Source organism: Rhinichthys klamathensis, unplaced genomic scaffold (genome assembly GCF_029890125.1).
Source record: "Rhinichthys klamathensis goyatoka isolate OS25496 unplaced genomic scaffold, OSU_Roscu_1.1 h1tg000522l_1, whole genome shotgun sequence".
NCBI classification, from domain to species: Eukaryota; Metazoa; Chordata; class Actinopteri; order Cypriniformes; family Leuciscidae; genus Rhinichthys; species Rhinichthys klamathensis.
Window position 1 is genome coordinate 339,806 of NW_026607001.1, and position 16,898 is coordinate 356,703.

Sequence of the window (16,898 nt, forward strand, 5' to 3'; positions counted from 1 at the left end):
TCTCGTAGTTTGACACTGGAGTACAACTATAACTACATCATGAGCTGTTTGCCCCACTTTCTATTAATAAAGCAGCATGACTAACACATGTATACTGATGCGGAGGTAGATAGTAACAGTCATGCCACTTAGGAACACAACTTTCCTCCTGGGTATGACTTAATCTCCATCCTTCCTATGATCATTACACAGAGTTTGTGAAGTACACTAACATTCAAAAGTTTAGGTTCTTGAAAGTCTTTTATGCTCACAATGGCTGCATTCATTTGATTAATAATATTTTAACATTTTAAAATGTGATTTTTTCCTGTGATGGCAAAGCTGAGTTTTCAGCATCATTACTCTAGCCTTCGGTGTCACATGATCCTTCGGGAATCATTCTAGTATGCTGATTTGCTGCTCAAGAAACATTTCCTATTATTATCAATGTTGAAAACAGATGTGCTGCTTAGTATTTTTGTTGAAACGTGATACTTTTTCAGGATTCTTTGATGAATAGAAAGTTTAAAATAACAGCATTTGTATAGAATAGAATAGAAATCTTTTGTAACATTCTAAATGTCTTTACTGTCAATTTTGATCAATTTAATGCATCCTTGCTGAACAAAAGTATTAATTTCTTTCAAAGAAAAAAAAAACCATATTGACCATTAAACTTTCAAATGGTAGTGTAACAGCTCTCCAAAACCTTGCTGTCTACTACCTACATAGGCAAGCTGCTTTCTAAGGCAGTATCCAAACCAAAAAGGAACTTCATAAGTGACAGATTTTGTACATTCTACATAGGAAGCAACTCAAGCAATTAGCGTTTAACTCACATTTAATTCCAATGGAGTTTGATAATAGCATTTCACGAAGTCTGTAAAAAAAAAAAAAATGTCTGTATTGATTGAAACTAATAATACATGCAATGTTGCCTTAGAATTTCTAAATTTCCAGTAGCATAAGTTTGGGGCACGGCTACCTGTTTGAAAAAAGTAATTCTTTTTGCAATTTTACTGGGTGATGCTAATAGTTCTAAAATTACACACTTACATAAAACATGACCATGATTCAAAAACATGGTCATAATACCATCAAAATAGTTTTAGTCATTTTAGTACTTTAACTTTTTTAAATTTAAGTTTTTCATATTTAAAGGCAGGGAACGTGATTTTTTTTTTGTTATGGTGGTTGAAAGTCTCTTAACATCCAGATTGCAATCACTGTTAAATGGTCTAAATGTATTTATATCGTATATATATATATCGTCTGTGGAAGGCTTAGGACCATAAAATATTTGTGGAAATTAATCTGCAGCAGTCAGGTGGTACCGTGGTACAACTCTATAAGGTATTTATGTTCATTATTATTGTAATGTTAGGATATATGCTTTGAGACATGATGTAGTTTAACGCAGTCTCACGTGACGCATTTGTTTGCTCCCTGCTATACGGAAGCGTGGCTTTGGAGACGTTCTGAAGGAAGGGTGGGATCTTCTGCTTTCAAAGCTAGCTCCCTATTGCTAGCCTCTCCAAAAAATTGACTACCCTACCTTTAAGTTTTTCATGTGATATTTCTATTTTATTCCAGCCTTATTTCAATTAACGAAAGCATTTTTAGTAGTTTCACTTTTAACTGAGATACACCCTTCCTGACCTGTAGCATAAGCTCGCAGTCATCGCGACCCACAAAGATCATCTCGCGGGGCAGCCGGTGCCGCGTACCCCCGCTGCTCACGAGGAACCAGGACGTGAGGCTCATCTCTGCACTCTTCTCCAGCCTCAGTCCCTACGTCATCCTGATGGACAGATAAAGAAAGAGAGACATTTATGAAAAAACTTTCAATCAATATACATTCCATTTCTCACATATAAACTTTTACAAAACTTTAATAAAAAAAGTCGGCTTTTATAAAGAGATCACGTCCCACATAGACGTTTAAATTTGAACCGACAGTGGAATGTGGGTGGAGGGAGAGAGAGAGAGTGATCCGTTAGACCGCGCTGAAATCTGCTGCATGCTGACTCTTTTCTGAAGCTACAGAAGCCTGGGACACTTCCCTCCTCCCTTGCTGCCTATGATCATTGCCAGATGCGGCAGGAAGTGATGTAGGCAATTTGGCTGCACACCCTACTGGGCTCTGGGATTTTTTTTTCCCCTTTCTATGAAAAGGAGGTCACATTCAGCTGCTCCGGGCTACAGCTGCAAATGGTCTGGGAAGAGGAATTTAATGTATCCTCCTGACATACAAACCCACTAGCTCCTTCTAAGTGACCCAGTGATACTCTGGAACCTCCTTTATTTTACAAAATACATGGTACTCCAAAGTATACCATGGTAGAATATGGTATGTCCAAAAACAGCATTTCAGTCTAAAACATCATCGAGTTATTTACAGCAATGAACAACCTCAAACACAGATGGACAAACGAAATACAGAGTGGATCTCACTGACATCTGACAAGTCTCTAAATAACTGTATTTATTGAATAAAGCACGTCTGTCACCTGGAAGACCCTCACCACTAATATCATACAGCACTCACAAGCAGCTAGGGCTACTTCACATTGGATATTGTAAAATAACTTTTTATTAGCATACTGTATCACTATGACAACATATTGATCAATAACGGGTGCCATTTTGATAAATGGGCCCCATATTTGCTGAGAGTGCACTATGATTATACTGCTTGAGGAGCTGGAACACAATATCCACTCTCTGAAATACAATACAGCTGAGTCTGCCCTCCACTTACAAATTCTAAAGGTCTACTAGTACTTATGGATGTAAATTAGATGTAACCAATATTTTTTAAATCTACATAATTTAACACACTAAATATGAAAATCTAATAATAAATTGTTTAGTGTTTTTCATTTTTTTCAAGTTTGTAATGAGAATGATTTACTTTAGTCTATTCTGTACTTTTTGACAAATATATACTTTAGTTATAGGTCTGCATTTTTTCCTTTTATAAGACTTTTTTGTATAATAATAGTAAAGGGGAAAAAATAAGAATGTATTTAAATTTCTTGTATAATTAATAACTCTTTTGTCAGCCTGCGTCTAATGCGATAACATATGGAAGCTTGTTTCTGCCACGGAATAAGCAAATGTAAAAGATAATTTGCAACTTTTTATCTTAAAATTCTGCCTTTTTTCACAGAATTGCGTGATATAAAGTTGCAATTGCAAGTTATTAAGTCAGAATTGTGAGAAATTAACTCGCAATTCTGACGTTTATATCTCACAATTTTGACTTCTTTTCTCAGAATTATGAGATATAAACTCGCAATTGCGTGTTATAAAGGCAGAATTGTGAGAAAAAAAATCTGAATTGTGAGTTTATATCTCGCCACTCTGACTTTATAACACGCAATTGCGACTTTTTATCACGCAATTCTGACTTTATAACTCCCGACTGCGACTTTATACCTTGCAATGTTGACTTTATAACATGCATTTTCGACTTTTTATCACACAATTCCTTTTTATATTTTTTTATTCCATGGCAGAAATCAGCTTCCATAATAACACAATTATATAACAACAAAAAAGTATTTTGTTTGAAAAGCCCAGTACTTCAAAAAAGAAAGTTCCAAAACTAAACCCTGTGAGTGTTTTTATTCATCAACAGAGGTGTGATATTGGCTGTAGGATTGGGACAATGTGTCGAACAGGAATACGTTTTTATCTTGGGAGCTTGCAAGAAATAGCTGAATACTAGCAGCTGGGTTTTCTCTTTTCTGGAACACAAGCATTAATCGAGCAACCGCAGGAAAGCCTTTATACCCGTCAACTACCCACGGAATTCAGGAATAAGCACAACGTGGCATTGGCGCTCTGATGTGGCGCGATATAAAATTTTATTTTAATAAGACATAAAAGAGCTTTGGAAGCTGGAGAATGTTGGTCGTCAGTACCTTCTGATGAACACATGCATTCAAACCAATCTCAATCTTCAAACCCATCACAATCCCTGCATGGCTGCCGAGACAATCTTGAGAATAAGAATACTTAAAGACTTAATTTAAAAGCTTAAAACGAGAAGGCAAATCTGCAGACTTTACTCTTGGAGTGAACTTCACCTTCTTAGAGGCACACGTATGCTTAAGATTTCATGAGTCGCCGAATAGATGCATCACTTTCTATTGAAGCAGCTCTGTGCCCCAAAAAGCTCCCCCTTTCTTCCAAACTGAGCGACATATTGTGTTTTTAATGGGTGAAAGGGTGTTTCACCATGCTGGCTGTGACTGCATCCTCCCGCCTCAATGTCTGAAGAGATGGATTGTTTTGGGTTGACGGAGTGTGTGTATGCAATGCACAGGAAGTGTGGCTAACGCTTCCTCCTGCACATCTCTGAATCTCTGTCATCTTTAAGAGGAATAAGGCACTGATTCACTCTGGAATAAAAGAAACAGCAAAGCTGGAAACCACCATTTTAATAAGGCATAACAACTGGAACGACTAAAATGGGACGGATTATGATGTTTTTTGTTGTACTACACATAAAAGTAAAACATGTTCTTTTCAGACTGGTGTTTCTCATGCATGAAGCTCTTGCATAACTTTCTGCATGAAGTCTACACCCATCTAATGAGCTCTCCAGCCAGATGATGACACAACCGTGTAAGTGTCCTCCCTAATTCCCCTGACCTCATATCATGACCCATGAGTACTAGCCTGACCCATCTCTGCTGCAGCCCAGTCAGGCAAACAGACATTCTTAAAGGAACAGTTCATCCCAATACAAATTCTGCCATTTTTTGACAAACAAGTCAATATATGACATATATAAAGCAATTAATGTCAAGCATGCAAAACACACACAAAATGCACACATTTAGATTGCAAAACAGTGCAATTTTGACCCAGTGCCACTTATTTTCAAAAAAAAAAAAGGTATATGGAAAAGAGCATGTGAGTATTATGCACCTTTTGTGTTCCACAAAAGAAAGAAAGTCATGTTTGGAACTACATCTGGGTGAGTTAATGATGACAGAATTTTCATTGTGGGATGAACTATCCTTTTCAAACTTACTGTGTGAGATTAACACTTCATGACAGACAAGGTTTAAGTACAGCTGATGCAATGTGACATGAATGTCGCTCATTCAGAAATGTAACGTTTTGCTATACAGTGAAGTCCTTGTGTCTGTGAATGCCAAGTGAAGGATGCAAGTCCTTGAACTGATGTTGCAAGGCAAATAAACTGTGAATTATAACAAGTCAATGTTCTCACTGCTGCCATTAGTATCTCTTCACTGAGGCATCACAAACTGTTCATTTTATTGTCTCTCGGTTCATTGCTTTCATCTAACACACCACACTCAGATATTAAATCTTCATCATTCCGTTTCTCTTACAAAGCATTTGGTTTGCATTGTCAAAAAATGGATTCTTATTTCCAGAAACATATGCTACTACAATAAGCCTAAAGGCATCTGAGCCTTCTGTCTCAAACCTAGGAAGGCATCGACTACATTTCTGACTAGTCACCAGACAGTATACGCTAATCTATTTTAAGTGCACCTCTATATGCTAATGCTGGGAGAGAAAACGATCCACAGACAACCTCAATGCTTAAGAAGAATACAGCAAGTGGGCCTGACAGAATGAACAGTGGTCTTTCATTCAGTTAATTCAAGGTGATGTTTGCACTGGAAGGGAATAGGCTAGATTTAGTGTTGTGTGTGAGAACGATGTATGTGCCATTCACCTTATTCCACAGACCATATCCTTCTGATATTAATAAATGAGACACAATGCATTGTGCCTTTTAAAAATGCCTTTCCAATAATTGTCGAAAGGTGCAGTCACATAGCGAAATTTCAGTCCCAAACTCAGATCCATTGTTCATTATCAATAGTGTAGTAATATATGAAGCAAAGCTCACACAGAAGTCACTTTCAAACCAAGTAGCTTTCGGTTGGTCAGCATGGCGAATTCATGTGACCAACTTGAACATCAGTGAAATCTGAGACTGCATAGGGAAATCTTGCGCCCTCACCCTTACAGAAAAAACACATGAATTTCACATGTTATCACATGTTTTCCACATGTGCCCACATGTGACCACATGTGACCACATATGCCCACATGTGACCACATATGAACAACATGTCATCACATGTGAACAATGTTTCACCACATGTGAACAACATGTCACCACATGCAGTAATGTTCGACCACATGTGAACAACATGTCACCACATGCAGTAATGTTCGACCACATGTGAACAACATGTCACCACATGTGAACTTAATGGAACACGTGGCACATGTGGAAAACATGTTATAGGTAATAATGTGGAGCTCATGTGAAATATATTTGCACGTTGTAATAGGTTTTAACATGTGAATTATGTTACCACGTCACAAATACTGTACATTTTTAGCTTCAATAGCCTTTTTCACACAAAATGCATAGAACATAAAGCTTATAATGCATGTGTATATACTAACACTTATATACACGTATAGTTTTTAATGAGTTTTTGCAATACTTTTATTTCAACACTGTTTACCATTTCTAAAGCTATATTGTAAATATATTTTACATAATCAACAGTATATTATATTTGATATAATCAATAGGCTACTGCAAGCACGTTTTCAAATAAAATAAAGTGGATATTAAACTTTTCATTTTAAGTGCTGCATGATTTTGACGTGGTTTAATCAATGCCGTGCGCGTGAACTTTCGAGTATTTCAAACACTGGAGCGGCCGGCGCGCAGAGTTGCCATGGAAACGGCGCGGGACCACTGCTACTGGTAAGCAACAAAACTCCCTCTCTCGATGTTGTTTAAACTTTTCACGGCTTTTTCCAGGTGAGATTAGTCTCTAAAATCACACGAATAATACTCACAACTGTTTTTGACATTTCTCTTACTTGTAATTGACACGATTCTGTTAAAAATTTACATGGTGTAGTGTCTTCGGAAAAAGTCCGTTAGGATCTCAACCGTTTTCTGAAGAGGTAGCAGCTAGCTAGGCTAACGTAATGTTAACTCGGTTGAACTTTTATTTATTAAAGTTTGGGCTTTTAATCACCTCTTATGTGTAGATGAGAGGTTTTGTAAAGGTTTTACTTGGAAGTGAGCTAATTTATTTAACACAAACGTAAACATAACGTATCGGTGATGTTACTTTCAGGAGCAAGAAAATTGGCTGAAACTAACGTTAGCTCAATGGTAACGTTAAACACATTTTGATTAAAAAATGTTCTGTGATTTCAGTAGTAACAAAATAACCCATAACAGAGAGAAAGCTCCACGACTTCAACATTTCTGGAGAAAGCTGCTGCCGGAGAAGTAACGTTAGGACACAGGTGAGCCGAGGAAGCTCATTAAATAACCTCATTTTATTTCTCAATTTGTTTTTTTAAATTGTTTATTTTAAGAAGGTTTTGACATCCAAACGAAGTTACACCGTATGAGCAAAATTAAATGAATAAGTAAACCCAAAAACAAATTCTGTTATCCTAGTTAAGAAATTATATTCTGTATATTCTTTAAATTCTTTCTCTTTTCTGCATTTCACCTCTGCTGTAGCTTCTTTCCTTTCAATAAACCTGGCATTGCATTGTTGGCTCAGTGACAAATGGCTTGTTGTGTTCTTAGATCCTTCAGTGCTGATGCCCTTCAACGGAGCGGAGTGGAGCTGATCTTCATCTCTAAAGCACTATTGATGAACCATATGATTAGTAAGTAAAACGCCAAACATACACTAATGTCAAACATACACTAATTGTCTTGGTACAAATGTTTATGTCTCTTTCTCTTATGTTCACCAAAAAACATTAAAAACAATAATATTGTGAAATAATATAAATAAATAAAAACTGTTTTCTATGTGAATATATTGTAAAATGCAATTACTTCCTATGATCAAAGCTGAATTTTCAGCATCACAGCTTCACATCATCCTTCATAAATTATTCTAATATGACGATTTGATGCTCAAAAAAACATTTATGATTATTATCAGTGTTGAAAACAGTTGTGCTGCTTCATATTTTTGTGTTTTTCAGGATTATTTGATGAATAGAAAGGTTAAAATAACAGCATTTATTTGAAACAGAAATCCTTACTCTCTCTTTTGATCAATTTAATGCATCCTTGCTGAGTAAAAATATGAATTTCTTCTTTTTTTTCTGTTCATTTTTAAATCTATCATTGACCCCAAATGTTTGAACATTAGTGTAAACTACCCTTCATATGTTTGTGGTCTATTTAACAATGAATCCTGGAGGGGAAAAAATGGTTTAAACTGTTACAATGGTTTACACAAACACATTAATCAGCACAACTGTTTTCAACATTGATAATAATCAGAAATGTTTTGGATGTTTACATGGTAAGAATGTATAGAATTCAAATATAAAAAACACTGACTCGTTAGGTCATGTTTACTCATTAAAGTCAGATGATTTCCTATTAATTCAATAGAATATGGTGACTTCAATTTACATGACGTCATGAGCAATCAAGTCATTTATATAGATCAGTGAGTAGTGCCCAGCATATCCAAGTCCACTAAAGGAGATTTCTCGCATTTTACCCCTAAACTCTGGAATATGAAGGTAAAAGAGTATCAAGACTCGAGCATGAACAATAAATACTTGTATGCTAAAATTTACACTCACAGCTCCAAAGTGAAAACCTCACCTAATATGCAATAACGTTGAAAAGATCACGGTTTCTGTCCTGACGAAAATGTTCTATTTTTTATTTTATTTTTTGCTTTGCAGAACAAGTCTGTGACTGACTTAATGAACCCAGTTGCTTTGGATCATGCTCAAAGATGTAAGGGCTACAAAAAGTTAACCAGAACTCTTATGGACTCCATCTTCTCTTTCGAAGAGATGGCAGCATGAACGGAAAAAAAGGGGTTGTTGGTGAAAAAAGAGCCTTGACCTACAAAAGGTGCAGCTAATAATTGGTAAGCATGTCTGAATATCTTTTATCAATAGTTATTATATATGACAAGCGCTGAGCGCGTCCGTCAGCGCCAGCCATAGCGCGGAAAGCACAGTTTGAATCTGACAGTTATGTCACTTCATGTCAAACTTGTTTTCAAATTTTAATGTAATCAATCTCATTTCTTACAGACCATGTCAAAAAGAGGCACCCAGGCATCGGAGGCACTGAGATCAAGGTCTGCATGGCACAAAAGTTAAAAGATCTGAGGAGACGAGCAGAAAGGTAATATTCAGACGATCCAACATCCAAGTGTGATCCCCATGTGGTCTGTTCACATTTGCGAAACCGACATGCGCGAGGACTGATGACTCAGTTTATTCCTCAGTCTACATTGTGATCTAATCACAAACTGTCAATAGTTTTTTTTATAAATGAGACGCACCACTCGTCTTATACAGTTGTTTAAGCAAGATGTATTTCCATAGCATATTTACGTAAAACGTTTAATGACATAATAACATTACAAATGAATAATAATTAATTATTAAGCCCCATAAAAATGCTTTTCAGAAACCTACGGGGTGACGTCACGGACACTACGTCCATATTTTTTTTTACAGTCTATGGTTTGCACTGCCCTAATCTTTGATCTTTTTCTATCCCAAAACAGGATGCCTGCTGCAGGAGACACAAAGGACTGAGACAACACACTTTCACAAACGCACACCACACACACACACATGCGCGTATACCTGCGTTTTTTGCGGCTTTTTATGTATAATTTTAATTTGGTTTTGCTTTGTTTGTTTTAAACATTCAATTTGTATTGCATATTTTGAAATGAAATAAAAAGTGAAAAAAATTTTTTTTTGAATTATTTGTTTTAATGTTGGGAAACATTAGGCTATAGAGCCTACACAAGAACATGGTAGGCCTACCGTTTTCTGTGGTATATTGCTTAATGATTTTTACATGGATTTCACATGAAGTTACAGGTTTACATGGTGTGTAGCTTTAACATGGATTGTTGATGGGTTTCAAATGTCATTCTATGGGTTTCACATGAGATATTTTACATTTCACATGATATCTCATGGGTTTCACATGTGATTAAATGTTTCACATGGGAATTTTACGTTTCACATGTAAGCTCATGGATTTCACATGGGAATTTTGGGTTTCACATGCAATCCCATGGGTTTCACATGTAATCACATGGGTTTCACATGCAATCACATGGGTTTCACATGCAATCCCATGGGTTTCACATGTAATCACATGGGTTTCACATGCAATCCCATGGGTTTCACATGTAATCACATGGGTTTCACATGTAATCACATGGGTTTCACATGGGTTTCACATCCCATGGGTTTCACATGTAATCACATGGGTTTCACATGCAATCCCATGGGTTTCACATGTAATCACATGGGTTTCACATGCAATCCCATGGGTTTCACATGGGAATATACATGGGTTTCACATGAAAATGTTCCAAAACCACACGTTTCCCATGTGCAAATTACCTTTAACATGTGCAAAGCACATGTGTTCCACATATTTCACATGTTAAATTTCACATGTGCAAAATCACATGTCCACGTTGTCACATGGGATCACATGTGTTTTTGCACATGTGAAACTCATGTGGTTTTTCTGTAAGGGCACACTAAAAAACTAAACTAATAAGCACATAGCCACATACATGTTCAAAAATCTAGAAGAAAATAGTCAACTACTTCACTTCACTAATCAAACAGATGTTGTTGGACTATCATTGAAGGCTTCAAATCTTAACAAATGTAGCCTTCCAATGAAATAAATAATTAAAGATGTCATCGGATGCAAAATTCACTTTTATATGGTGTTTGCATATAAATGTATCTTTGCAGTGTGTGAACACCACCACCACCATACAATGAGAAAAATCCGTTCACTCCTTTTTTTATCCTCAAAAAGTCTAAAGTAAACACTCTCAATAATCAGGCCGTTTGGATTTTCTGAGCACTATGATGTCATAATGCTCATGCTCCGCCCCCGACCACTGACGGACTGTACCGTATTAGCATATTTCTGCCCTCAGCCATTCGACACCCCCCATGGGAGAGAGGGGTGGGGTGAGCAGTTGCTCATTATCATTTAAAAAGACATGCACTGAAACAGGTCACTGTGAACAAAGCTGTTTTTGAGGAGGTAAAAAGGGTGCTGTTTTACACAACCATTGAGGAATTTTAACCAAAGTATATTACAAACTTTATATGAACACCCTAAAGAATCATACCAACTTGTGGAAAATGGGCATCCGATGACCCCTTTAACAATAAAAAACAGAACAGTCTTTATCAACAAAAAGTAACCAAATGTAAAACAACACTGTACAGTCTTCACTGTTCTTTAGTAGATTTAGTCAAGTAGGATTAATCTAGTCTTAAACAGTGAAGACTGTACAGTGTTGGCTTACATTTGGTTACTTTTTGTTGATAAAGACTCTGTTCTGTTTTTTATTGTTAAAGGGGTCATCGGATGCCCATTTTCCACAAGTTGGTATCAATCACTGATTTAGCCAATTTGGACGTTAAGTTTCGGCTTTTAGGGAGGAACAAAAGAAATGCACAAATCACACAGCCCTATTTTTTGCTGTAGGATTGCTGTCATTGCCATGTCTCCATAATGACATTACGAATGATTGTCCTTTTCAAACTCCTAGTACAATCCGGTGAATGTAGTGATTTTAGCTGCGCATAGAAATTGTCTCGCGAGTTTTGCATCATCTGATCGGCTCTTCTAATCTACCTTTATAGAGACCACTGATCAAACAAAATGATTATCGGCCAATAGTGATCGTGATCAGATCACCCTTGAATCCTCTAACTAAACTACTACATATAAATGATACAAAAGACGAATAGAGTTCAGTCTCTTTAAAATAAACATGAAATATAAGTAAAATACATTTTCATAGCTACGGCCACATCTCTGTGCAGAAAATGAGGCCAATGCAGTAAAACACGCTGAGAGAGCAAATTTGGGGATGCTGAAAGTACCATATGGCCATGAGAAGCAGACATCTCATTTACATCATCAGCATGTGGCAGGAGGAAGAAAGATCCATCATTAATCCAAATCTAATACACTTGTGACTAGACCTTATCAGAAACAACAAAATGTGTCCGTTGGGTGGTAATAAACACATAATGACATACTTGACACAACAGACCTACTTATGCAAATCAACAACCAGTAAATGTTTCTGACTAAGGGGAATTTCTGCTGGGTGTTGTTCAGACACCAAATCAGAATTACAATGAGCTATTCATTTTGTGAATTACACTACCGTTTTGTTTGGGGTCGGTAAGATTTATTTGAATGTTTTTGAAAGACATATTGTGCTCACCAAGGCTGCATTTATTTGATCAAAAAAACAGTAAAACACATTGTGAAATAGTATTACCAGGGCCTGAATTTCGTTTTGGAAAATGGGGGGGAAATCCACCCTTAGATGATTCTCATGGGGGGGATTTTTTTTGTTTGAGGGGGAGAAAGGGTATTTTTCCCAAAAAAATTATTACATTTATCTTGCCTAAATGTTTGCGCTCATTGCATTTTTACAATGGGGTAATATTGTTGTTAAGAATTTACACATCACAAGGAAGCTTGATTTAAATTGTTTAATTAAATTGAAAAAAGTAGCACAAATAAATACAATAGAATAAAGATACAAATAAAGACAAATAAAGATAAAAGTTTTTAGTATTCATATACAGAAAACAGTATTTTAGTCCTGAATAAATTAAATACACAGGCTATTAATCCTGATTCCTTTAACTTAAAGCTATCTTTTGATGTTTTGACAACAAAATTAATGACAGACACATATGGCTGCCGTCACTTTAAGAGCTAGTGCACGGATCCTGTGTTCATTATACTGGCATGCGTTTTATGCTTATTAAAGACAAAACCGACTATATTTAGAGTATAGAGCCTACTCACGAAGACCGAAATTGACAATTTTGCGTGTTAAAGCAATATAATCCGCGAAAAATAACTTTTGTTACTGGCCAGCTGTTTTTGAGGCGGATTTTCTATGAATATGCGCATAGAAAATCATCGAGCGTGCGAGCACTGATTAGTTTGAAATCGCTTGAATGTTTAAACTGGTAAGACTTAAAAAGATGTGCAAATGGTAAACTTCAGTCACGATGCACTGCTGGCAAGTGAATATTCCAGCATGTCCCGACTCCTAAGCGTGTAGCTATTATCGCCGCAGCGCTTGATGCCTGCCTTGCACAACACATTTTGAGAGAAGAGATAGAAGACGCGGCACCGCTGAACACTCACGCTGTTTGTGAAATTGTGTCTGGCAGAGAGTTGTTAAAAGAATGATTTGATTTTATAATCTGTGTGGATTACGATTGCGGGAATTTCCCGCATTATAAATGGGAGACCTGCGGGAATTATTAGAATTATGCGCAATACCCGCGCCGAAATTCGAGCCCTGATTACAATTTTAAAAATAAGTGTTTTCTACTTTAAAATAGCTTATAATCTATTCCTGTGATGACAAAGCTGAATTTTCAGCAGCTATTACTCTAGTCTTCAGTGTCACATGATCCTTCAAAAACACTTCAAAACATTGTTGGTAGTCATCAAGTTTGAAATGCTGACACAGATGTTTTCCAGATTTTCCATCGCAATGTTCTCTCCATATTTACGATTCTTTGCAGCCTTTAGCCACTGCCATGTACTGGATCCTTCACTGGAAGCCGAAAGTAATAGCTAAATGTTTACTCTTTGAATTCTTGCACCCAGGAACAATACAAGTCAACACCATTATAACTAAAAGTTTGCTAAGAAGTATTTCCTACTAAAGCAAGGCGGTATTTGACTCCAGTCAAGCGTATCCACAGCAGACTGGTGCCCAGTGCATGGGTATTGAAGTTTTCCTGCCTTTTTGGCAAAAGGGGAGACAACAGCCTTTTTTCTTTGTTTTCACTGGTCATGTAGCAATGATTTTTTTTGTATTGCCTTTATAGGCAGTCAAGTTTTATTGAAAGCCAATTTTGCCACTGTGTTCAGTATATCATCAATAAACCTTTACTCTAAGTCTGACTCCCATTTACACCTTTAGGCATCTGCTGCACTTCAATTACCAGTTAATCAGAAGACGACCAGATAGTAGCTGGGGAAAAATAATGGAGCAAAAATACAGGTCAGAACTAAAGAGCAGGATTAAGCTAGCCAGTGGGCATCCAGACTGGCCTGAAGATGATGCAATAGTCTGATCATCACATAGACAGCCATTTATATGGATTTGCAATATGACAGCATGACCCCCCCAACAAAAAGCTTAAGATATTACATTTAAAAAATGCATATGCAAGGTTATTTTGTAGGGTTTATTAAGGAGGGAAATTATCACTTATACTAATTCTCTGATAATACTGTTTTAGTAACTAATGCTGCGAGCATGTGATTCTCTCCATCTTCTTTGTAAATCAACATTCAATTGGTACTTCCGTATAACAACAGGAAGTTCACTGGATTGGTCAGTCAACATGATCCAACTGAGGATATGATGCTGACTTATAAATAATTAATGATTTGGGGCCCGGGGTTCACAAAAGAAAGATTTTCTTGTGAAAGCCCCAGACTCATATGTTTTGGTCTGGTTCTAGGATAGTCGTTGCATTTTCTCTCTTAGTGAATTTAAGCTCTGAGTCAGACAAATCCTGATGTCTCATGAGCCATAAAACATCCCAGAAAATTATTTAATTCATTCCGTTCAAGTATCTGTTTTTCTTTGTTTCAGTGTTTTCTTTGTTTTATCTCAAGAGAAGAAATAATTAAAAGGTAGTCCAAAAAAAAAAAAAAAAAAAAAAAAAAGGTCTACTACTGACAGTACAGCAACAATTTTGCATTGACTGAAAGCAGGATATGGACCTTGACATGTATTAAAAACAGCTGGTTCATAACCTAGATTGCAATACTGAGGGGATAGTTACAGATTAGTAAATCAAAATACACTAGAGGAAATGTGCAAAGCTATAACAGTTACACCCCAAAACAAAAAGACGACAAGCAAACACAACCTGACCATAACTGAATTTTGTGTACTTTTTGTTGTCACTGTTTGACATTAAAAAATATATATTTTAAAATTAAGTGTGAGTAGGCTAACTTAACCTGCTCTCCAGTGGAGTTCAAATAACAACTGAAATGTATGGACACTGAATAGAATATGTTAATATTATACACACACACAAAAAAATGCTGTCTAAGTTGGCAGCTCAACTGACTAGGTTTTGAGAGCCAGTCACTTTTAGGCTTCAAGTCCCAATAACGTACTTATAACAAACTCTGGGGAAGTAACAAATACCTCAGAACCCCTTGTTCAACAATTAATCTACACCATTTAGTAACAAACCTTATCACACAGGGCAGTTCACTGTCAAGAAGAATGGCTATTTTGACACTATACAGTTTTCCTCTAAAACTAGATGTAGCAAAAATTGAATAACAAGGTATAAACATTTTGTATCGTTGAAAAGTGTCATTAATACTGCACTCAAAATATATGTAGGCCAGATGTAGCAGAACAAAACAAGAGCCTTTGTCAAAACAAAGGATTCTGCGCAGTGCCCTTCACAGTGTGCAGCAGTGCCCGGCAAATCATCCACATCTCTTACACACCCGAATTACAGTACTGAAATGTTGTTGTTTTTGATGGTTCGCTGCGATGGAGAGCAAATATTACGATACTAAGCAAGATGCCATGCGTTTACTTTGGGCAAACTGGTGACCAGTGCTCGTGTCCTCTTCGTGCTGCGTGCACCATAGTCAAACTCACTATTTCATTATACACACATTATTAATACCTCCGCGTATTAGAATATCAATGAAGTACACACAGCGTATGGTAAAAACACGCATAAAGATAGGCGGTGCTCGTGCTAGTGTGTTATTCATTCAATATGATAGAACTGGCTAGCAGTGTCCTGCTATTACATTTGCGGTATCCTTTTGACCACACGATAAGATCAGATCCCAGGAAAAGCGTGCATTCTGTACACCTCAGGCGTAACGTTATGGCAAAATTCGAACAAATTGATTAATACGCTAACGTTAGCTTTATTGTAGATGCCGTATTGATGTGTGCACTAAATATACGAATGGCTCTTTATAAGAACGCTCACTCACCCTTGCTCTTCTTTTCGCTGTCAGTTTTATCCCAGGCTTCAATGCAGCAGCTAAACGTTTTTTTGTAGCCCAGCCCAGTGTGTATCCCCACGTCTCCTATTTGCCCCAGTTGCTCAGCAGCAATAACGTTATTCCTAACAAATAGCGGCGACATACGGCAGCCTGGAATCAGGCAAGTAGGAGGACAACGTTTGCAGTTCCAACACAGTCCGGTGGGCGTGTCCTAGTACAATGACTAACGTATAAAATCTTTTATAAATTATTTATTTTTTGGTTTATTCAGAATGAACTTTGGACGTAAATATACATATTTTTACAATAATAAGTATTTTTGACAGTAAACGATCAGTACAATAACATAGTGAGTAGCGGAAATGCCCGTCTTGTAGTTTTTTACTCCACTCTGACCCAGCCAATTTGATGTTTTAAAAAACTACAAGTCCCTGTTGACTTTGCGTGGTTTACGGAAGAGCACCTCTGCCATGCAACCGTTGAAGTCTTTTTGGACGTCGTTCATTGATACTCTACTACACTTTCAGTAATATTGAGCATGAGAAATTGTGTCGAATATTCACAAACAAACATTATTGGATTTATTACGTGTTTCAGGCAACAATGAAACCGTCCCTGGACTCAGACGAGGAGGAGGAATTAGGAGCATTACAGAAGACATTGAGAGGTGATGTTTTTATAGAACATATGATATGAGGCTGCTGCATTTCAGCCTAGTGTTGCTCTCCACAACGCTGTAATATTGAAAATGATACTACAGAAAGCAAATTATGCG

General features: G+C 36.8%; 2 protein-coding genes across 3 annotated transcripts in view; one reads left to right on the forward strand and one right to left on the reverse strand.

Annotated features, from left to right (window-relative positions):
- Positions 1 to 16,300, reverse strand: part of cep170aa (centrosomal protein 170Aa) — a 47,719-nt gene extending 31,419 nt beyond the window's left edge. For both annotated transcript variants that reach the window (XM_056238410.1, XM_056238409.1), the window contains exons 1-2: positions 16,112 to 16,300; positions 1,639 to 1,780 (exon numbers count right to left, since the gene is read on the reverse strand). In XM_056238410.1, coding sequence (XP_056094385.1) covers positions 1,639 to 1,743 — 105 coding nt within the window. In that variant the 5' untranslated portion in view covers positions 1,744 to 1,780; positions 16,112 to 16,300. The remainder of the gene's footprint in view (positions 1 to 1,638; positions 1,781 to 16,111) is intronic.
- A 313-nt stretch (positions 16,301 to 16,613) lies between these two features.
- Positions 16,614 to 16,898, forward strand: part of sdccag8 (SHH signaling and ciliogenesis regulator sdccag8) — a 50,691-nt gene continuing 50,406 nt past the window's right edge. Inside the window, exon 1 of the mRNA XM_056238397.1 lies at positions 16,614 to 16,790. Coding sequence (XP_056094372.1) covers positions 16,727 to 16,790 — 64 coding nt within the window. The 5' untranslated portion in view covers positions 16,614 to 16,726. The remainder of the gene's footprint in view (positions 16,791 to 16,898) is intronic.